This window comes from Myotis daubentonii, chromosome 19 (genome assembly GCF_963259705.1).
Source record: "Myotis daubentonii chromosome 19, mMyoDau2.1, whole genome shotgun sequence".
In the NCBI taxonomy this organism is placed as follows: domain Eukaryota; kingdom Metazoa; phylum Chordata; class Mammalia; order Chiroptera; family Vespertilionidae; genus Myotis; species Myotis daubentonii.
Window position 1 is genome coordinate 26,059,211 of NC_081858.1, and position 21,353 is coordinate 26,080,563.

At 63.1% G+C, this 21,353-nt stretch overlaps 2 protein-coding genes across 7 annotated transcripts; both read right to left on the reverse strand.

Moving 5' to 3' along the window:
* Positions 1-4,584, reverse strand: OSM (oncostatin M). 2 transcript variants are annotated; one of them, XM_059676313.1, is made up of 3 exons: positions 3,660-4,584; positions 2,156-2,289; positions 1-1,537 (listed from the first exon to the last, which is right to left on the reverse strand). In XM_059676313.1, exons 1-3 carry the CDS (start codon positions 3,691-3,693, stop codon positions 1,028-1,030), a joined length of 678 nt encoding a protein of 225 aa, XP_059532296.1. In that variant the 5' UTR covers positions 3,694-4,584; the 3' UTR covers positions 1-1,027. The 2 variants fall into 2 exon arrangements, with proteins under 2 accessions (XP_059532296.1, XP_059532295.1); XM_059676312.1 differs by lacking the exon at positions 3,660-4,584 and having other exon boundaries at positions 2,156-2,739.
* Positions 4,585-7,352: 2,768 nt separating this feature from the next.
* CASTOR1 (cytosolic arginine sensor for mTORC1 subunit 1) lies at positions 7,353-21,095 on the reverse strand. 5 transcript variants are annotated; one of them, XR_009450059.1, is made up of 11 exons: positions 20,743-21,082; positions 20,079-20,149; positions 18,892-19,079; positions 18,674-18,806; positions 18,289-18,415; positions 17,767-17,880; positions 17,577-17,659; positions 17,394-17,488; positions 17,127-17,280; positions 11,129-11,267; positions 7,353-8,950 (listed from the first exon to the last, which is right to left on the reverse strand). XR_009450059.1 is itself a non-coding variant. In XM_059676035.1 (9 exons), the coding sequence occupies exons 1-9, from the start codon at positions 20,853-20,855 to the stop codon at positions 17,212-17,214; spliced, it is 993 nt and encodes a 330-aa protein (XP_059532018.1). In that variant the 5' UTR covers positions 20,856-21,081; the 3' UTR covers positions 16,720-17,211. The 5 variants fall into 5 exon arrangements, 4 of the variants coding, with proteins under 4 accessions (XP_059532018.1, XP_059532019.1, XP_059532022.1 ...); XM_059676035.1 differs by lacking the exons at positions 7,353-8,950; positions 11,129-11,267 and having other exon boundaries at positions 16,720-17,280; positions 20,743-21,081; XM_059676036.1 differs by lacking the exons at positions 7,353-8,950; positions 11,129-11,267 and having other exon boundaries at positions 16,720-17,280; positions 18,289-18,412; positions 20,743-21,068.
* Positions 21,096-21,353: the final 258 nt, after the last annotated feature.

Sequence of the window (21,353 nt, forward strand, 5' to 3'; positions counted from 1 at the left end):
TTAGAAACCAGACATGTTTTAAATATACGTTGGCACAATATTAACATTAAATACACATCATAAATAAGCCTCATAAATAAAAATGGTTAAAAAAAACAGATACAAACTGATAAAAAAAACAACAACAACAAAACGATAAATTAATCACATTCCTCCAAGGAACTGGCCCAGAACCCGCAGAAGGACAATCGGTTTCGGCCTGAGAGAAATTCCACGACCCACCACCAGGGGGAGCAGCCGGCAGCCAGAACCCGAGGCCGGGCGCTGCCGGGCGCGGGCTGGGAGGTGCCCTGCACAGAACTCAGTCTGCACCCCGGTCCGTCTGCACCCGGACCCCAGTTTATGGAAAGAACTTGAAACCCATCCGGTGTCAGTGAGTCCCAGCAGCTGACAGGCACGGCTTTCCCCGGTCCCCACCCCCTTCCATTCACAAAGACAAAACCGAGGGCCGGGGAGGTCACGCCGCCGAGGGGCCACGCCGGGCCCTGAGCCCCTTTCCTGGGACCGCCCGCCCCATCGGGGCTTCTTGCAGGACACTCGCCCCGGTCACAGCTGCCTGCAGTGAGGTCACCAGACGTCCAGGTGTCTGGCAATGAGGCATCCGAGGCCAGCTCAGGCCCTGACCACCACCCCCCTCCCCCTTGGAACCAGCCGCCACTAAAAGGAGGAAGTCTGGGGGCCATGGCTCTGCAAGTCATGAGAGGGAAGGGCCGGCAGACCTCCGGGCAGCGGAGTGGGGGGTGGCGGTCAGTCTGGCCATGAGTCAGCCTGTGTCATCAGACCCCTGAATCAATGGAAAGTTGGCCCCGCGTGGCCTGACCCAGACACCCCACTGGGACTGGGGAAGTCGGCTGGGGGGCACCATGGTGAGGTCCTGTCCCCCAGTCCGGGAGGAGGTAGAGGAGCCGACCCGGCTCTCACCCCTTAAAGTGCACTTGGGAGAGATGGGAAGCAGGTGTGGAGACCCGGGCACCATCCTGAGAGCACCTGCTGGTCCTCCCCCTGCTGGGGGGGTAGGGGGTGGGGGCTACCGGGGCAGCTGCCCCCTGGGCACGAGTCTCCTGCCCCTCCGGGCCTGGCGGGGGCTTTGTCTCCGGCTCCTCCGGCTCCAGGTCTCCCTCCACTCGTGGAAGACCTGCCTCGCCGAGTGCATGAAGCGGTGGAAGCCGCGCAGGAACCGGCAGCCCTTCAACTTGAGCTGGAAGGCGTCCGGGGTGCGGGTGGGCGGCGGTGAGGGCCCCGGGCCCGCCTGCGGGGGTGCAGCCGTGTCCGGGGAGCCCGGGAGCAGCTCCTCCATGCAGTGGATATTGTTCCTGATCCCGTGGATGTACCTGGTGGCCAGCCCCCAGGCCTGGACGCCGGGCATGTCCCGCTGGAACGCGTGCAGCCTGCGCAGCACCTGGCCCAGCTGGGTGCTGAGGGTCCGCAGGAAATCCGTCCTGCTGAGCCCCTCCAGGGCCTGCTTGCTGGGGAACACCCCGGGGCGCTCCTGGCAGCCCTGTTTCAGTCCAGACGTGTCAAGGCCTTGGATGCGGACCTGGGGGGGGAGGAGAACCAGGGGGTGAGTGCTGGAGCCCCCACTGTGCGCATGTGCACACACACACACACACACACACACACACACACACACGTCTGCTCTGTTCAGCCTTGACATGCTCGACCTCGTCCACCCCCTAGCTAACCTGCCCATTGTACAGATCCAGAAACTGAGGCCCAAGAGGGGAGAGGACTCCCCGGCCACTGCAGGCAGGGGCGGAGGGATGCAGGGGGCCTATTGGGGGTGACCGCACAGGCAGTGACTGTGGGGGGGGCGTGTCCGTGGGAAGGTGACCATGAGCCCCAGGAGAGCAGGACTGTTTTGTTCGCTGCTGCATCTCGGGGGCCGAGGACAAGGCATGTGGGGGGCAGGGGGGGTGCAGTAAGCGTGCTGGACAGATGGGGGGTTGAAGTGGTGCGGCCGGGTTCACACCCCAGGCCCCCTGAGCTAGGGAAGCTGTGCTGTCTCGGGAGTAGGCCTCGGGTGGGTGTCTGACGCGGATCTGGAGTAACAGGGGGACTCGGTTTCCCCACCCCCGTCCCCATCCTCTCTGCGGCTCACTCCCGCCCTAAGCCCCACGTTCTCTGAGACTCGGATGCCCCCGGGGCGGGCGCTCACATAGGGGTCCAGGAGCAAGCTGGTGTCCTGCAGGAGGTTCGCCTGGTTCCACAGCTGCTCGAGGAGCTTTTGGCCATCGCCCGGGCAGGCGCCCATGAACACTGGGTTCAGGAACAGGAGCCTGAGGATCAGACCTGGGGCAGAAAGAGGGGGTGTCACCTGACTTGGCGAGGAAGCCATGCGGGGGCCAGCTTTCAGGGGTGGGGGAGGGCGCTCAGAGGGTGCAGCCCATCCTCCCGGCTCTGTGCCGCGGAGGGGGCATGGGCGCACCTGCTGGGGCCACGGACACCTGCCCAGGGAGGCACTGCCCAGCACCTGATACAGGGGCTGCGATCCACCAAGGAGGCCATGGAGAGGAGGCAGTGGGGCCTGGAGCCGGCAGGGGTGGACCAGGTGGGATTGCTCTCGGCAAGGCCTCCAGGCTAAGGGATGGGATTGCCCCAGGGCCCTGGGCCCCCTGTGACCGACCCATTTTACTGACGGGAAAACCAAGGCGCTGAAGAAGGGCGGCCCAAGTCACACAGGGCCAGCCTGTCCCCCAACCTTGAGCCTTCCTCCTCTCTCCATAGGTGGCCACTCCTGTCTGCCAGGCCCACAGGGAGGCTGGGAGCCTGTGGGAATGTTTGGGGAGGGGGGTGGCGGGCACAGTAACCGCTCGCCCTCCTCCCCCCACTCACCAGCAGCCACGTGGTCGGAAGGGGCCTGTGGTGCAATGGCCGGAAGGCAGTGACACCACGTTCCCTTCCTAATAATCGCCCGGCCCGGGGAAGATGCTGCTGGGGGGGTGGGGGGGGACGGGCGGAGCAGCCGGGGCCTCAGGCACAGCGACCCCTGGGCCCCCTCCCCGCCTCCCCGCCTCCCCAGGTGTCTGCTGAGTGCGCACGTGGGGCCAGGTGTGTGCCTGCTGTGGGTGCAGGTCTGTGTAAGGTTGAAGAGATCAGACAGGCCCCATGCACCGTGGGGCCCAGGGCTGCATGTGGGGGTTCCCGGGTTGGTGAGATTGAGGGTTCCGGATGATGTCACGTCGCCCGGCGTGTGTCACCCTGTGGGTGTGGCTATGTGGCTGTGTGATTGTGTGGGCTCCAGGGCCCCTGTGCCTGGCTGACTGTGACCCTGCAAATCAAGGCGAGAAGGAGGCCCCTCCAGACGGGGTGCCCCGCTTTGCCACTCAGCTTCTATAGCTTCCTCTCCACAGCACACTCCCACCTCCCTCCTGCTGCCCCAGCCTCTCACCCAATCGGTCCCCTCCCCTGGCTCCCTGAGCTGTCTCTGCATTGCCTCCCCCTGGAAGCCCTCCTGGGTTACCCCTTCTCCACCCTGTGAAGATGCCGTGGTCTCAGTGGACCCCTGTCTTTGCCTGACCTCCTGCTTTTTTTCAGTCTCAGCATCCTTCTGCCCGGGGCCCGGTCTCCCCAGCTCCCAGGGGACAGAGGGTACCCTGCTCCCCGCAGACACCCGCGGTTCACAGCAAGCAGGTGCTGGCGGGGAGGAAGGAAGTACTTACTGAGCAGCGTCCTCCTCGTAGGCTGTGCCCACATGCTGGGTGTCCACGCTCCGGCCTGTGCCTGTTGGGGATGACACCTCCGGGCTGGGAGCCCTGCGGGCTGACAGCCACTTTATTGCCTGCCGGAGCGATTGGCCAACACCTCGTGAGGTGGGTGGGGAGGGGGAGGGGGGAGGGCAGGCCTTCTGGGAACATGACCCCAAAAACCAAAGTTTCCACGGGCGACCAATGGGCGCTGGGCACCGCGGGATGCCTGCTCCTCCTCCTGTTTTCTTCGAATTCGTTCTTCGAGGTCAGCTCCACGCCCAAGGATGATGCAAAGTGCAGCCTCAGCCTTCCTGGGGTGACGGGCAGCCGGGGGTCCGTGCCACCGGCCAGGCGCCGGGCGGGGGACGGAGGGGCAGGTGGGCCGGCCGGGCCCCTTGCTGGCCTGCGGGCCGGTCTCGGCCCAGGAGCCGCGGCCTCCCAGGCCACTGTGGTTTGGGGCTGAGGGGAGCAAGACATCTTCCTTTTTGGGTGCCCTTCCCGCCCTCGCGGGGCTGTTGGGACATCTGTGAGCGGAAACCCTGGGCCCCGGGCACAGAGCCAGCCCCGGGCTGGCAGCCCCGAGATTGTGGTTCAGCCCCAGGACCTGCTCCCCCAGCGGGGCTCCTGGCATCGCCTGTACCCACCGAGCGCCCCGCACCCCAGCAGCCGGGCCCCCTCCCTACAGACAGGGTCCTCCGTGGAGAAGCCGGCACTTGGTTCTCCCCAGAGAAGCGGGTCCAAGCCCGCTGACACGCTCTGTGGCCTGAGGCAAATTGCCTAACCTCTCTGGCCCCCGGGCCCCACCTGCAAAAGAGGATTTGAAAAGCATTTGCCGGCCCACCTCTCAGGGCCGCGAGCGTCATGGACATAAAAGGCAAAGACTCTTTGAAGGAAAAAGGAAAGATGAAAGCCTAATTCCAAGTACTAGCTGGGGGGGGGGGGGGAGGCAGAGAGGGGGGCGTTGTGGGAAGGGGAGTGGAGGAGAGGGGGAAGCTGTGAGCTCAGAGGGGAAACCAGCCGGGGAGGGGAGTCGCCCTGGTGACGGTTGGCACCAGGTTTCACTTTCTCTGAAAGATAGCGATCGTGGGCTGGTCCTGAGTCTCACAGACCTCTGAGCATCAGAGGGAAGGGGCCCTGGAGTCGGCGCCTCCCGAGGCAACCAGCTCCCTCACCATGGGGTAAACTGAGGCCCAGGTGGGGCTGCCCGGGCCTCCAGGCCCTGCCTGGGAGTCCAGCACGTTGGCCAGGCCTGGGAGAAGGTCGCTCGCTGGCCCGAGGCCCCCGGAGTCTGGCAGGAAGCGGGGTGTCCGAGGCTGGGGAGCCAGGGCGGGGCCTCTGCGGGCTGGACGGGCAAAGCCCAGGTGCCAGGGCTGATGCGCTCCTGTCCGTCTCCACTCCTGGCACCGGTCACGGCCACCGACGCCGTGCCCACCGGCTGTCCCCTCTGCAGAGACGACCGATCAAGCCTCCATTCCTTCAACAAATGTCCCCCTGCCACCGCTGTGCCAGCCACCCCAGGTGCTGCGGCTCCACAGTGGGCACCGCCAGATGCACCCCCATGCCCAGGAGGTGGCTCCTCAGCCCCACCCACTCCCTGGCACCCCAACAGGGCGTTCGCTGTGCCATGCGCAATCACCCCACCATGCCCAATCAGCCCACTGGGCCCAATCACCCCACCATGCCCGATCACCCCACCATGCCCAATCACCCCACCATGCCCAATCACCCCACCGTGCCCAATCACCCCACCGTGCCCAATCACCCCACCATGCCCAATCACCCCACCATGCCCAATCACCCCACCGTGCCCAATCACCCCACCATGCCCAATCACCCCACCGTGCCCAATCACCCCACCGTGCCCAATCACCCCACCGTGCCCAATCACCCCACCGTGCCCAGTCACCCCATCGCCACCCCAAGGGCCAGTTCTGGATTCTCCTCTGAGCGTGTTGCTTCCGCTAAATTCCTCATTTCGGTGCCCGCCCCCGCAAGCCTGCTTCCTGCGCCCATGCCGCCGCTCCTTCTTCATTTCACATCCCTGCTCTCGTTTTGCAACAGCCCCGTGAGGGGGAGTGGCGGCCGGGGGGCGTTGGCTCCTTTCACGAGGAAACCGAAATTCAGGGAAGCTCGGGGCCTGGCTCCAGGGCCAGGTGTGGGGGGCAGCTCCTGGCCCCTCTCAGCTCCTGCTGACCGGTCTCCACCCTTGGGGGACAGCCATGTGCATCCTCCTCTCCCCGCGGACCAGGGGGGCCGACGGTCTCCGTGGCTTAAAAAGGCCTCTGAGCCCGGCTGCCGTGGCTCAGTGGTTGAGTGTCGACCTGTGAACTAGCAGGTCAGGGTTCGATTCCCAGTCCAGGGCACACGCCTGGGTTGCGGGCTCCATCCCCAGTGGGGGGCGTGCAGGAGGCAGCTGATCCATGATTCTCTCTCATCATTGATGTTTCTCTCATTCTCTCTCCCTTTCTCTCTGAAATCAATTAAATATATAAATATATATATATATATCTATAATAATAAAAGTGTAATATGCTAATTAGACCGGACAGCCAAACGACCTTCCCGATGACCTTCCTGGCGAAGGTGGGGCTGCGAGGACCGAGGCAAGCCATTGCGGCTGCGAGGGCCGAGCCCCTTGCACGAAATTCGTGCATTGGGCCTCTGGTATATATATGCCTCTGAGGCCCAGAGACATGACGTCACCTGCCTGACGTCACTATGCGTGGTGACATTTCAGAGGCGGGGCATTCATTCCAGGGCTGTGCAATGTGAGAGCCCATGCTCTGAGCACGGGGCTCACGGAGGTGCCTGTGCAGGCCCCGGGGACCAGGGCTACCAAAGGCACAAAAGGCCGATCTGTCGTCTTGCTCCGGATGCCAGACCAAAATACCACGGCCCGGGCGGCTGATACACTAGGAACGTATTTTCTCTCAGTCCTGGACCTGGAAGTCAGGGGTCGTCAGGTGTCAGCAAGGCCGATGGCATCCTGCAGCCTCTCTCCTGGATTTGCAGACAGCCTGTGTGTGTGTATCTGTGTCCTCATCTCCTCGTCTTATAAGGACGACAGTCCCATTCGATGAGGGCCCATCCCATGACTCATTTTACCTCCATCGCCTCTTTCCAGGCCCCTTCTCCAAATGCATTCACATGCTGAGGCTCTGGGGGCCTGGACGGAGCAACACCATCCAGCCCATCATGGCTTAAAAAAAGGGGACGTGGTTGGGGGGCCACAGGAAGTCGGGACCCTGGGTGAGACGCCAGAGCTGGGTGGGCGGGGCCGCGGGGGGCAGGAGGACCCCGAGTGGCCCCCCCAGGTGAGGAGGTCCGGCTGCCCATTTGAGCGAAGCGTGAAGGGGAGATGCGTCAGCGTTTCTGGTGAGGTCAGCGCCCAGTGACGTCCCTGTCGCCAGCAGGAAGAGCTTGCAACACGGCGCAGTCAGTATAAATAGGCTCCCTGACCACAGCACCGGGCTGTCCCCTCTTCCCGGGCCACGTCAGCCAGTTCCGCGTGATTTGGAGGGGAAGAGAGGGCCGGCTGGTTCCTCAGAACTGCTGCGTCCTCGCTCCCTGGCCCGCCCGCTGCCAGGACGGAGCCTGGGGCGGCCTGGGGGACGGGCCACAGTGGCAGGCCACGCCGCCCGTCCCGAGTGGAGAGACGCTGGCCCCTGACCAGCGGGGTGGGAGTCGGAGACCAAGCCGCTGGGAGCCCAGTGTTCTTTTTAAAAATGTGTTTATTGATTTCGGAGAGGAAAGGAGAGGGAGAGAGAGAAACATCCATGATGAGAGGATCATGGATCGGCTGCCTCCTGCACGCCCCACCCTGGGGATCGAGCCCACAACCCGGGCATGTGCCCTGACCGTGACCTCCCGGTTCACAGGTCGACGCTCAACCCCTGAGCCCCGTGGCCGGGCTGCGCCGTGTTCTCGATCCAGTCACCACGCCTTTCTGAGCCTCCGTGTCCACTCTGTGGATGACAGCGGCACAACTTATCAAGAGACAAGCAACCCAGGTCAAAAGTGGGCCAAGGGGCCTCTCTCTTGGGCCCTCGCTTCCAAGGCGACCAGGAGAGGAAGGAGCAATGGTCGTGCCGGAGAAGGCCCGTTAGCAGCACCAGCTGCGCCAGCTGTGAGCCCGAGGACAAGGCCATTAGGAACCTCGTCCTCTGAAACACAGACGAGGCCGCAGCCGTTAGGGACATTGGCAAAGCGAGTGTCTTCGCCGCCTGCGTGCTTCCCAAGCTGCGTGTGAACGTCCACGGCTGTGTGGGCTGGGCCTTCGCAGAGAGGTGGCCAGGAGTCCTTCTCGTGAGGCCCGGAAGGACCACCCCCAAAAGCTCTTAGGGGGGGGGATTATATTTAACAAACAAACAAACAGAAATGACCCGGCCAGTGTGGCTCAGTGGTTGCGGGTTGGCCTATGATCCAGGAGGTCACACGGTTTGATTCCCGGTCAGGGCAGGAGCCCAGGTTGCGGGCTCAATCCCCAGTAGAGCCCACACAGGAAGCAGCTGATCGATGATTCTCTCTCATCATTGATGTTTCTCTCCCTCTCCCTTCCTCTCTCTAAAATCAATAAAAAATATACATATATAATTTTTTTTTTAAATGGACAGAGGATTTGATTAGACATGTCTCCAAAAGAGAAAGACGAATGGCCAGCAAGTAACGAGCAAAGATGGTCAAGATCACTAGCCATCAGGGAGATGCAAATCAAAACCACAGTGAGGTACCGCTTCACACCCACGAGGGTGGCTAGAATCACAGGCAGACGGGGCAAGTGCTGGAGAGGATGGGGAGGAACCCAAGCCCTGGGGAGACAGGCTGTCAGGGCCTCACAGGGTTAAACATAGAGGTGTCAGACACCTCACTGTCCCACACCTACACGCCCGAGAGAATTGAGAACGGATGTGCACACACATGCTCAGAGCAGCATTTATTCACAACAGCCCCCGCGTGGACGCAGCCCCAATGACCATCAACAGAAATGGATTTAAAAACTGCGCTATCTCCATACAATGGAATAGGGCTCAGCCATGGAGAGGAACTGCGGGCGACCCCTGAAGACATTATGCCACGTGAGCGGGGCCAGTCACAAGGGCCAGGTACTGTAGGGGCCCCTCTCTGTGAACCGTCCATAGAGACAGCCGTGGTCTCCCAGGGCTGGGGTGGGGGCGTCTGGGGATGAGGAGTGGTGGCCGATGGACAGGGTTTCTTTGGGGTGATGAAATGTGTTTGAATGAGGTCGCGGCGATGGTTGCACAATCCTGCGAATACATAAAACAACAACACTGAGTGTGCGCTTTAAAATGCCACGTGTGGCGGTGTGGGAGCTGGACCTCCGTTTCTTAAGATGGTGTGGCAAGTGCTCCTGACGGGACGGTCGGCGTGCTTCAGTGAGGTGGCGCTCGGGAGACCCGGGCCCTTAGTAGGCACTTTTTTGAACTCTTACCCGCCAGCCACTGGGCGGATGAAGGCTCACGTTTGCTTATGTCACAGGGTGACTGTGAGGACGGTTGGGAAAGACGTCGTTACATAAACCCCAGGGTGAGCAAGATTCTACCGGGAGGTCAGTGAGGTCACGCTGGGCTGGGGGATGCTTCGGCCTGAGAACCGCCACCCAGCTCTTCTGGGAACTGCCATGTCCCCCTGCTCCCCGTGGCTCCCCCAAATTGGATAACGGATCCCCCTTCCAAGTGGCCCAAACACGTATCCAGGGAAGTACAGCAGAGGAGAGAGAGAGAGAGAGAGAGAGAGAGAGAGAGAGAGAACTCACTTCTGTGCCGGAACCTTCCTGTCTGCTCACCCTAGACCAGGCCCCTCTGCAGGGAACCCTCCAGCCAAAAGGCAGGTGGGGGCCGGCACATCTCTGAAGTGGATGACCAGGGATGAGGGGCTGCCCTGCTGTCCCCTCTCTGGCTGGCCTGGAAGCCCCACTTCCCCCCCACCCCCACCTGGCCACCCTCTCTGAGCCCCGGGCCTCCGTGAGGTGAGGGGACAGGCGAGGTGACCACGACCCCACACAGCCCCTGGGGTCCCTCCGCAGCCCTGCGCCCTGAGCAGCCGTGGAGATAAAACAACCCTAACCGTGAGCCCAGGACCAGGAAGTCCAAGGAGCCCGTCTTTCCTCACGATGACAACACACAACGCCTGTTTTGAAACATCACATTCTTGCCAAAAACTGTTTGGTGCCCAGGCGTGCGCCCAGCGGTGACAGTGGGCACGTTTCCGGACTCTTCTGTGCGCCGGGCCCAGCGCCGAGCGTTTCCCACGGGCGAGCTCACTGAGCCTCACAACCACCTCAGGGGGCAGAAATCGTCTTTATCCTGTAGGTGGGGAAACTGAGGCCTGAACGGGGGGGGGGGGGGGGGCTCCTGGCACACAGCTGGGAGGGAGCAAAGGCTCAACCGAAAGGAACACGAAGGGGTCTCGTTGGGGGGGGACAGGAGATCCACTCCTGGGGTGGGGGCGGGGGGGGGGACTGCCAGAGGCCAGGAGGGGGCCGTCTCTGCAGGTCTAAAGATAGCGCTTTCATTGAATTCAGAACCCGGAAAGAGATGCTGTACATTCCACTTCCAGGTAACTGCACGAGGCCACATGCAGGCAAGACCCCACAGGCCCAGTTCAGAGAACAGCAGGTGTGGCAGGAAGTGACCAGAGAGAGAGAGGGAGGCGAGGAGGGAGGGGGACAGGGAGCCACTTGCAAAACACTTTGCTGCCATTGCAGCCCCTCCGGACCGGCTTGTACCACACGGCCCCGTCCCACTCCCCTGGTGCCCCACTGCCATTCGGGGAAGGCCAAAGTCATGACCACAGCCACCAGGACCTGCCCCTCCCAGCCTCACTCACACCTCTGCAGCCTGCGGTCCTCCTGGTCCTCTTCAGTCCCTCGGGGAGCTGAATCCTCTCACCCCAGGGCCTTTGCACATGCTGTTCCCAGCACTCCACCTGCTCATCTGCCTGGACATCAAGGTCCAGGCCAAGCTTCACCTCTTCCGGGAAGCCCTCCCCGACCTGCCTGCACCCCAGGCTGGCTCGTGCCCCTGCTCCCCGGACCCTCCCAGAGCACTATGGTACCCCTCATTGGAGCACTCTTCAGAGTTGTACATTTTTACAACTGTGGGCTTGTCTCCTCAGCCGGACTGTTAAATGCCAAGGATGTGCACTGCGGTGACTCCCCATCGCCCCTTTCGGGAGCACATCACCAGCCCTGAATGTAGTAGGTGCTCACTAAATCCTCAGTGAACGGATGCAGGCACGGCCGTACAGAAGCCCCAGGAAAGGCGTCAGTGGCCTTCGGGGTGCAGGACCCGGACATGTCCCCATCCCACGCCCTCTAGAAGGGCAGGCCCACCGCGCTGCCAGGCGGGGACAGGCCCGCTGGAGCCTTGGCCCCGCCCTCTCGGGTCACCTCTCCCCGAGGAAATCAGAACCCTGTCACTCACAATATCCCGAAGCACATGACCGCGTTTTGGGGAAGGCTCGGTGTCAAAGACGCTGACGTCTTCCTTTATGGTGACTGTTCGGAAGCTCAGAGCTGGTCTTCCGCTCACTGCAGATGTTCACCGTTTCCTGGAAAACGAACTGAAAAAGAAAGACGAGGCATTTCCCCTGCTTCCTTTCAAGCATCCACTTCGCAGATGCTACCTCAGTGGCGCCCGACAGCCTCAGAGGAAGGGGCCGGTCTTGCCCGGCTGGTGTGGCTCAGTGGTTCAGCATTGACCTATGAACCAGGAGGTCACGGTTCAATTCCCGGTCAGGGCACAGGCCGGGTTGCGGGCTCGATCCCCAGTGTGGGGCGTGCAGGAGGCAGCCGATCAATTCTCATCATTGATGTTTCTCTCTCCCTCCCTCTCCTTTCTTCTCTGAAATCAATAAAAATACATATTTTTTTAAAATAAAATGAAAAAGGGACTAGTCTTCACGTGAAGGGACAACCCCACATGTTGAAAAACGGACAAATCAGGGGCTTTTTAGTCCCTCGTTCAACCCGTACTTAAGTGACTCACTGTGTGTGTCAGGCCCCAGCCTTGGTGCCGGGGATACGTCGGCAAGAAGGACAAGCTTTGGGGGCGAGTGAAGTCACCCTGAAGGCCTTTTCGTACCAGGCCTGCAGGGCGAACAGACACACGCACCGGCGTCCAGCACGTGGAGGGCCTGGAAGGCCCGTTTGTCAAGCTGCCCGTTCCTGGTGCCCGGCCGTGGCGGTAGCCTGGGGTCTAGCCATGCGCCCGCGTCCTGAGCAGGACCGTCAGAACCCTTTCCCAGGACTGACGTCAGAGCCAGGAGAGACGCCTCCCTCGCGTGCCCAGGTTTCTGAGCCAGGATCTCACGGGTGGGTCCCTTCCAATCCCACGGGGCAGGGTGGGGTCCTGCCAATGGGGCAGGGCGGCCAGGAAGGCGGAGTGACGTCCCCGAGCCTCTGGTCCCTGCCTGAAGCCCAGGCCAGCACGCGGGTCCCGGCCGCCCGGGAAGTGATGGCTGTCTCTCTTCTGCCGGCGGAACCGGTTCCCCGGCCCTTGAAAGGGGGAGTCCTTAGTCCAGCCGCCGCGTGAGGACGGGGCAGGAGGGGCGGAGGGCATGGAGGGGGAAGTGGATGGGCTCTGAGCCTTTTTTTCTTTTTTTTAATCCTCACCCAAGGATAGTCCCTCCATTGATTTTGACAGAGAGAGGGACGGGGAGAGAGGGATAGGAACCTCAATGAGGAGAGAACCGCTGATCAGCGGCCTCCTGCACGCCCCACGCTGGGGATCGGGCCTGCAACCCGGGCCTGCGCCCTGACCGGGAATCGAACCCTGACCTCTGGGTTCATAGGTTGATGCTCAGCCACTGAGCCACGCTGGCCGGGTACAGGGTTTCCTTTTTAAGGCAGAGCTTAAAGAACACAGCAACCCCAGGAAAACCCAGGGTGTGGAAAGCAGCCGGCTACAAAGGGGCAGGAGTCAGGGGCCTCCCGCGGCCCCTCCTGTGTTCCAGCCGTTTAGGCCTCTTGTCGACTCGTCTCCACTTGAAGGCCAGGGTCTGCGCCGGCGGGAGGGTAGGCTCCTGGCTTTGGGAGAGAGAGTCCAGGGCACTGGGTGGCCGGGCCACCAGGAAAGCTGGTGCCGGCCAGGGAGGTCTCACAGACAGACCTGAAGGCCGGTCAGGGAAGGAGGGGACAGGCCAGGGCTGTGCTGGGGATGATGTGCTTGTGCGGCCGGACCAGAGGGAGACCAGCAGGAAGTCGGGGGCAGCCACACAGGTGAGGACAAGCAGGGGCTGAGTCGGGGCCTTGGGAAGTGAGGGTGTCCAGGCTGAGGCTCGTGCCCAGCGGGGCAGCAAGCAGGGCCAGGCTTGCTGCGGGCTGCAGAGGAGAAGGCAGAGAGGAGTGCGCGGAAAGGTAGGAGGGAGACCGGGGAGGATGCGGCCGAAGCAGCGGGCGGTGAGGGTGGAGGTGGAGGCGTGGTGACTGCCGGGAGCTGGGCCTTCAGGGATCAGGGAGACGCAGGAAGGCGAGAGGGGATACAGAGCCAGGGAAGGAAAGTGGACAGTAGGGTACACATGGGCACGTGTGTGACCGTAAAACACAAAAAATGCAGATGCATGTGTGCTCTCACACACACACACACACACACACACACACACACACACACACACACACACACAACTTCCCCAGCCACAGTCAAAAGCACACAGAAATATGTACCACATACACTCGCCTGTACACACAGCCACATATGCACACTCCAGCCACACACACACACACACACACACACACAGACACACACAGGACACATGCAGAGATGGAGCCAGGCACACAGCTGCGGCCATACACAATCAGATGCACGTACGGACACACAGACCTACAACAGACACACAGGCACATACCGGGATACACTGACACTGGGACACGTGTGGATGGACATACACACACCTCCTGCCGAAGGCGTTATCTGTCCTGACGCACATACACGAAGGCCTGTGAGTGCAGCGCGGCTCATGCACCCACTTGGCCGTGACCATGCCCCTGCGAGGGGAGCTCCCCGCAGCCCCATCGGAGGCAGCCCTGGCTCTGAAGCCCCAGCACCGGGCTGGCCTGGGAAAGTGACACACATCACAGCCATTGCCCAACACACCCATCCGGCGGCCCAGGGTCAGGGAGGAGCCAGGGCCAGGCCTCGCGTGCCTGCCCACGCACGCGTTGCCACCGGCAGCAGACACCCAGCCACCAACGCAGACAGCTGGGATTGCGAGGGAGCTTGCAAAATCATCCCATCCCTCAGGGTTCAGATAAAGTGCCCCGGCCCCCGGGAACTCCCCAGGCTCCTTCTATTTTGAGTTCCGGTTCTGCCGTGCCCAGCTGTGTGGCCTGGGGCAGGTTGCCTCACCTCTCTGTGCTTCATTTCCCCGTGTGCTAAGGGGGTAAAGAGCATGTGTTGAACGCACAAGCGGATGGAGTCTCCCACATGGGGACGGGGCTGCAGCGCCCCATGCTCAGTCAGCGACGGGAAGACTGCGCTCCCCCTCCTCGTCCCCTCCCACCCAGGGGAGCCCTGCGGCCGGTGCAGCATCAACAAGGTGTGCAGTTCACTCTCCCCTCCACATGGGTCCAAGAACCCAGCTTTGGAGCAACTTGGCAAGCACAGGACCACACGGCCCTGCCCGGCAGGGGTGGGGGCGAGGGCTGGAAACCCCGAATTTCTGCTTAAATATCTTCGAGGAGGACTTAAGAGGTCACTTCCTCTGTACGGGCATGAACATCAGAGAGGGTGGAAATGAGCCGCCGACGCTCCCTGCCTGGGTTTCCTCATCTCCGTCCCCACCCACCCAGGAGCCCCCCACCCAGGCTCACATCCTCCCTGCCGAGGCCGGACACCAGGCTGGCGGTCGGCTGGAGGCTGAGCACCTTCCCACTCCCCGAGGCACCGTGGGCAGGGTCCGCCCAGGCCGAGGCTGCCACCCTGATGACAAGCATGGACTCCAGTCTGGGCCTTGAGCCTCGCCCGGGAGAGGCTGTGCTGATGGGACAGGTGCACTGGGGCTCCCGGGGCTGGGAGGACAAGGACGTGGGCTACAGGCCAGCAGGTGCCCCCAAACCTGATCATGAATGACCCCAGCGGAGCCCAACCCCAGGCCTGGGCTGACCAGACTCACTTCTTTGCCCTAAAACCCTCCAGGGCCCAGGTGGGACAAGGACATGGTTCTGGGAGCCCCCACCTCAGCCTGGGACAACTCCACGCGTGTCTGATGCCAACATCCGGGCACCAGCAGTGGGTGAGGTCCAGGGTCAGATCCGAGTGTCCCCGGGGGCCTCCGAGGCCTGGGTGCCTGCCCCAGTGGGGCTCGGTCTCCAAGGGCAGATGCCCCTTTTCGTAACTCACTGAAGGCCGAGAGCTGGGAGCTGAAAACCCTCCATCCAGACACCCACATGAAGAGACACGTGGGCACGCCGAGCTGAAGGCCTGGGTCCGAGGCAGGCCAGCCCATGGCATGCCTGGCCCCCTCACCCAGGCCAGTCCCGGGGGCAGCTCCAAGAACTAACTGACGTTGGGCACGAGGCAATGGGTGAGGCCCGAGGCACTCGGAAAGCCAGGACGACAGAAGCACTGAAACCAGCAGGGACTCGGGGAGACAGACCGATGGATGGACCCCAGAGCTGACTGGGGCCAGGAACTCCGCGGCTGCACATCAAGGAGCCCTAATAATTTTGGCTCTAAAACCCCCACCTCAGCCCAGGACATCGCTCGAGCCCAGCAAGGTCTCGGATGGGCCTTACAAGGAGAAATGGGACCCACTAACCGCCCCCCCCCCCACCCAAAGACAAACTATAGAGAAACGCCCCCTGCCCAGGGCCATGGGGCACCGGGTCCTGAAGGAGCCGACTCCTGTCTCCATGCACTTGGGGAAACCGAGGCCAAGGGCAAATGCCTGGCCCACGGCCCCTGACTGCCCACTCACCAGGCCTGGATGCGTCTCAGCTCCTCTGACCGGCAGGCCCCCGGGCCCCAGGGCCAGGGCGGGCGCACTGCCAGAGGCCGGGGCCCCGTTCTGACTTTTCTGGGGAGCCACCGCAAGCTGAGTACGGCGAAGTCACACCCTTCTTCCCTTCCTGAGCGCGGGCGGGCCTGGGCTGAGGGCACCTGATAACCTACTGCCGCATCTGTGGGGCCCCATCAGGCCCCAGTGGAATCCCAGCTCAGAGCGGGAGGCGGCCCCTCCACGACAGGAAACGTGGGGCCAGACGTGCTGACTGAGCCTCTGGCCCAGGCGTGCAGCCATCAAGAGCAGAGTGGGCCCTGGCTGGTGTGGCTCAGTGGATAGAGCGTGGACCTGTGGACTGAGGGGTCCCAGGTTTGATTCCAGTCAAGGACACGTGCCCAGGTTGTGGGCTCGATCCCCAGTAGGGGGCATGCAGGAGGCAGCCGATCAGTGATTCTCTCTCATCACTGATGTTTCTCTCTCTCTCCTTTCCTCTCTGAAATCAATAAAAAAAAAAGAGCAGAGTGGGCTCCAGATGCCCCCCCACCCCACCCCCGGCCAGGCATCCTGCCCCCCTGGACAGGGAGTGCGGACTCGCAAGTTCCCACTGGGGCTGGCCCCCTCCCCGCTCGGTGCCAGGAGAGCCCTGGGGGCGGGAACTGAAGATCTCCTGGCCAGAGGGCCTCCTGTGAAGGACAGGCAGACGCGGGCATGGCCCAGCAGCAAGCAGGCAGCGGCCCAGAGGAAAAGGGGTTCCTGGGCCCTCCGTGGGTGTCACCACTGGTCAGCCCTGCCCGTGGTGGAGGGAAAGCTGGGGGTCCCCAGGCAGGAGGTCTTGGAGTTTCTACCCGTGTTCAGGACCTTCTGGGCTATTCTGGGAGCAGCAAGGAATGAAGAAAGAGCCCAGACTTCAGGGCCAGGCGGCCCTGGGTGGGAATCGTGTGACCCTGGCTAGGTCACTTCACTTCCTGAAGCTCCGGTTCCGCATCGACAATGGGATGGTACACGGGGAACCAGCACCGCAGGCAGTGGGGCCCGAGGTGGGGTCAGACAACCCCAAAGACCACAGCCCAGCCTGGACACTACAAGCCCTTTATTAACAAGTTGGTAAAAAAAAAAAAAAAAAGAGCAGAGAGACGTAAAAATACTTTTCTTGAAGGCCCCCTGAGGGGAAGGCACTGTCAGAACCCAGCTGGTCGGGGAAGGCAACCCGACCAGACGCAGAACGGAGACGAGGGCCCTGTCCAGGGAGCAGCGGGCCGGGCGCTGAGGGGAGTGGCTCAGCCTCAGGCAGGGAATGTGCAAACGCCGAGGCTGGGTGGGGAGTGATGGGTTGAGGGCTTCCCGGTGGGAGCCCAGAGCACCGTGTTCCCTGTGTGGGCAGACACGCGCATCCACGTGAGAGCCGGTGCCTGCACGCAGCTTATACAGAGTAGGGGGTCCCCCTGCATGAGTGGGGGAGGAAGGAGCGGGAAGTGGGCTCACCCAGAGCTTGGGGAAATAGCTTAGAGAAGTCTCTGGAAGCCTGGGGGTGAGGGGCGAGCGCAGGGGCTGCGGCTCCCCCGTGGCCTCAGGAGCCCAGGCCCTCCTGCCGCCGCTGGAGGACTTTGATGACGCTGTCGATGCCGTCCTCGGGCACCTGTGGGCAGGTCGGGGGAGGAAGGGGTCACCCTCCTCCCTCCTCCCTCCTCCCTCCACCCTCATGGGCCTCAGCATCCCTTCGGGAGCCCCTTCCCCACCCGGGGTGCTCACCAGGGCGTGGTCGAAGTTGAAGGTGCTGATGTAGTAGGCAGAGATGTCGGCCGCAGCCAGGGGACCCGCGATCTGGGCCACGATCCCACATTCATCTGCGGGTGGAGGAGGGATCCGTGTGGATCACGCTGGTCGCTCCACTGGCCCTTCCCCAGCCCCCCACGCCCAGGGCGCAGCGCTCACCGAAGCCCAGGGGCTGTCCTCCGATGCGCACCATCCTCCACAGCTCCCCCGAGGAGCTGGTCAGCAGCAGGTCACTGGGGAACCTGGGGAGGCAGGCGCGACTGGTGACTTCAGGGTCTGACGCTCCACCTCCTTCCTCCCTGGGCCTGGCTTAGCATCGGCGGCCCACCCTCGGTCAGGGGTCACGTACTTTTTCTGTGTCTCCGCATCCATGACGATGGAGATGTAGCCCTCGATGAGGGAGAAGGCAAAGAACGTGATGGAGCTGGGTCCAGGCTCGCCAGGGGCTGCCTCTTTGGGGGCACTGGTGATGGACAGGAGGCTCAGGTACGCTGCTGGTCCCAGGCCCACTCCATCTCCCTCCAGTCGGCCCCAAGACCCCTGAGCAGGCCCCCCCCTGTCTCTGGGCCACTCTCCTTCCCTGTCCTAGGACCCCGAGCTTCTGATGGTGCCAGGTGGGGGAGTGGCTGGGGGAGGACAATGAACCCTGTCTGTTCCAGAGGACCCCATGGCCAGAGGGCCTGACCAGGGCATGGCTCCAGGGTGGCTCTGCCCACACCACAGGAGCGGGCTCTGACTGCGGCACCGGGACCGTCCCCAAACACCAGTGAAGGGCACCGAGGCGCAGAACCAACGGAGGGGCAGAAGGTGGTGGGACAGAGCACAGAGAACAATGATGAGAGGACGGAGAGACTAGATGCAAGAGGCCCACCTGTGGGAGTAGAAGAGGACGTCGATGAGGGTGGTAGCGATGGCAGGCAGTGTTTCGGGGTCCAGCGTGAGGACACAAAAGCGGTTCTGTGGACTTTGGATAGGATGCACCGTGGGGTTGGGCCCTGTTGGGGGGAACCAGGAGGTGGAGAGTGAGAGAAGGCCCGTGGGCTGGGGCGCCCCCTGGTGGCTGGCCAGGGAGGGGCCTGGGTTGAGCGTAGCCTCCTGTTCTGCAGTCACCTATCTGCTCTGGTTTTCCCAGCCCCGTGCCCCTATCTTGCGAGGCGGTCGATCAGTGGCAGTGAGACTTTCCCCACACAAGCAACGGGCCTCAGTGGGAAGAGGAGCCCCCCCACCCAGGTCTGGGTGCCAGAGGGTGCCCTCACCATGCTGAGCACGGGGACAGCCATTGCTGGAATCGTCCCTGGCAACAGGCACAGGCTCCCCGCCCACCTCTCGGTAAATGTCGAACTCCTGGGCCAGCGTGTGGATCACCACGGGCAGGTCCTGCTCCCGCACCTGGGCCACAGGAAGATGGCGGATCACACGGGTCCCCCGGCAGCCAGACCCACCCTTCCCGACACGGCACCCGTGGGAAGCTCACCAGGATGAAGTCCGTCTGGTAGGTGGACAGCATCAGCACAGACACGTGGTGCTCGGCCAGCGGCGCGATGACCGAGCGGGCAATCTTCGTGACCCCCGCCGCTTGCACCGCTGCTCCGCTGTGGGACGACACGCTCAGCACCAGCCAGGTGGCCTCAGCCACTTGCAGGAACTCCGAGGGGGGCAGCTCTGCAGGCAGAGGGCGCGGACCAGTCAGGGCCTGCGGGGCCAACCCCTCGCTTCCCCTGTCTGTGCCTTGGCGCTGCCATCTACTTGCTGTTGACCTGGCGCAAGTGGTTTACCTTCTCTGAGTCCCAGTTTCTTCGTGGGTGACGGTAGAGACTTCCTGACAGTGTTCTGTGGGTTAACAGGGGCCTTATACCGTGTGGTGCCAGGAGGGGGCGCCAGTAGATCAGGTTGGCTGAGGGATGCCCTTCCCTCTTAACAGACCCAAACTTCCTTGCAGAACAAACAGGGAAACTAAGGCCTGAAGCAGTGCAGTGGGAGATGAGTCAAGCCCCATTTGGCTGACCCGAGACTCCAGGCCTCCAGACTGGATAGGCCAGGCTGACAGGAGTAGGAGCCAGACGTCAGCTCCAGAGGCCAGGGAGGGCCCAGGCTGGAGTCCAGTCCAGACTAGGGGCTGGGGCCAGGGTGGCTGCTAATTGCCCAAGCACAGCGAAGCGGTCCCTTTCCCCCACTCCCCACCCGCCCCCAGGACCCTGCCCTGGGCTGGTTGCCTGCTCCCTGCCTCCAGTCCCTCCCCAGCCCTCATCGCCGCCTGGAGTTCCCAGAGAGTCAGGGAGGAGATGGCCAGCACCAGGGAGAGAAATCCAGGGAAAAATAATGGCTAGGGGGAGGCGGGGGGAACAGGGGCGGGAACCCCTGATGCGGGCAGCACGCATAACCGAGGCCCTGCTGCCAGGCTGGCGCTGCCAAGTGCCCGTCACACGCCTGTTTATAAAACCCTCGGGGGACCCCATTAGATCAGAACCATTCACTACACCCCTTTTAAATAAGAGGAAACAAATAGCTCGGAGAGGGGAAATGACTTGCTCAAGGGCGCCCAGCCAGTGCGCCCGCCCGCCCGCCGTGGAGTCCAAGCCTCAGCCCTGAGTCACTGGACCCCAGCATCAGTGAGAACCCGCCGAGAGGGAAGCAGAGCCGCCCTCCCCAGCCCCGCCCCACCTTTGAAGCCCTCCTCGTCCACCATGAGCGTGTAATCCTCGGGAGTCTCCGTCAGGCTGAAGAACTTGCACCTGGAGGGGGGAGACATCTTCAGGCCGGGCTGGGAGGAGGGGTGTGCAGACCGCTCCATCCGCCCGCAGAGACCCCTTGGCCGGGCGCCCCCTGCCCCTTCAAACCTCCGTTTCCTCCCAGTGGGGAATGCGCCCCATCTCGGGAATCGCGAAATGTCTCCCCCCTCCCTCCCTCGTAGGAGCGCCCCCGCCCCCCGCCCCCCCATTCCCGGAGGAGAGGCTGCCCCGCGCGCGGCGACAGCCCCGGGGCGTCGGACCTGGCATCGCCTAGACTTGCCCCTCTGCCCCGAGGGGAGGCGCCTGGGAGGGATCCTTCCCCGCAGTCCCAGGAAGGGACACCCAATGTGACTCCGCCCGGAGTTAAGCATCGCCCACCTGAGGCTGTTTGCTCTAAACTGGCCCGGATAGGCGGCGGTCCCGGGGAGGGTGAGGCCAGGCCGGATGGCGGCCGCGGGGGGGGGGGGGGGGGCGGGAGGGGGATGGGCCCTCCCCGCCCGTCCCCGCGGGCCCCGCGGCGTCCCTACCCTCCCGACCCCGTCCCGGGGCGCTAGTGGAGCCCACCCTCATCTGTGGCCCCGAACTCGCGCGCGCACCGGCTTCGGCGGGGCAGGAAGAGCAGCTTGATGAGCGGGTGGGTGTAGAGCCAGAGGCCGGAGCGGGCGAGGCTCAGCACCCGCACGCGGTGCTCTAGAATGTGCAGCTCCATCGCGGTCCCGCGGACCGGACCCCTCCGCGGCCAGACCCGGGCCACGCCGAGGACGGGGCGGGGGGCGGGGGGCGGGGCCGGGGGCTTAAAGGAGCCGCTGCTCACGCCAGTCCACGCCGGCCACCAGGCCTAAGACCCGCCCAGCCCCGCGCCGCGCCGGCTACGCCCTGCGAGGAGCGCGGCCTATCAGAGGAGGCCACGCCCCCTTCTACCAACAGAGCCCCGCCTTCACCCCGTTAACATTGGCTTAGGGATCGCCAGCTGACCCCGCCCCGTCATCCTTCAGACCCCGCCCAGGCCGCGCCTCTTCTCGGAGCTCCACCCTTTCTGCAAGATGCGGTGGATCCTGGTTGCGAAGCTTGCAGGAAACGTGGGGTCCTTTCTGTCCTTCAGGCCCTCATGCGGGTCTTATGATTGTCATTGAGGCGCTGCCTCCAAAACCCTGAAGCGTGGAGGGGGAGGGTCTACTCTGCAGCCCCAGGAACCCTACGATTCTCT

What these genes read in the sequence shown, in the direction of transcription:
- CASTOR1 (XM_059676035.1), bottom strand. Translation starts at nt 20,855, where the DNA reads ATGGAGCTGCACATTCTAGAGCACCGCGTGCGGGTGCTGAGCCTCGCC. An exon ending in GTCCTCTTCTACTCCCACAG is followed by an intron (nt 17,881 to 18,288) that starts GTGGGCCTCTTG and finishes GTCCATCACCAG; the next exon opens with TGCCCCCAAAGAGGCAGCCC. An exon ending in TCAACTTCGACCACGCCCTG is followed by an intron (nt 17,281 to 17,393) that starts GTGAGCACCCCG and finishes ACCTGCCCACAG; the next exon opens with GTGCCCGAGGACGGCATCGA.
- OSM (XM_059676312.1), bottom strand. Translation starts at nt 2,335, where the DNA reads ATGGCTTCCTCGCCAAGTCAGGTGACACCCCCTCTTTCTGCCCCAGGT. An exon ending in GCTTGCTCCTGGACCCCTAT is followed by an intron (nt 1,538 to 2,155) that starts GTGAGCGCCCGC and finishes CTCCCCCCCCAG; the next exon opens with GTCCGCATCCAAGGCCTTGA.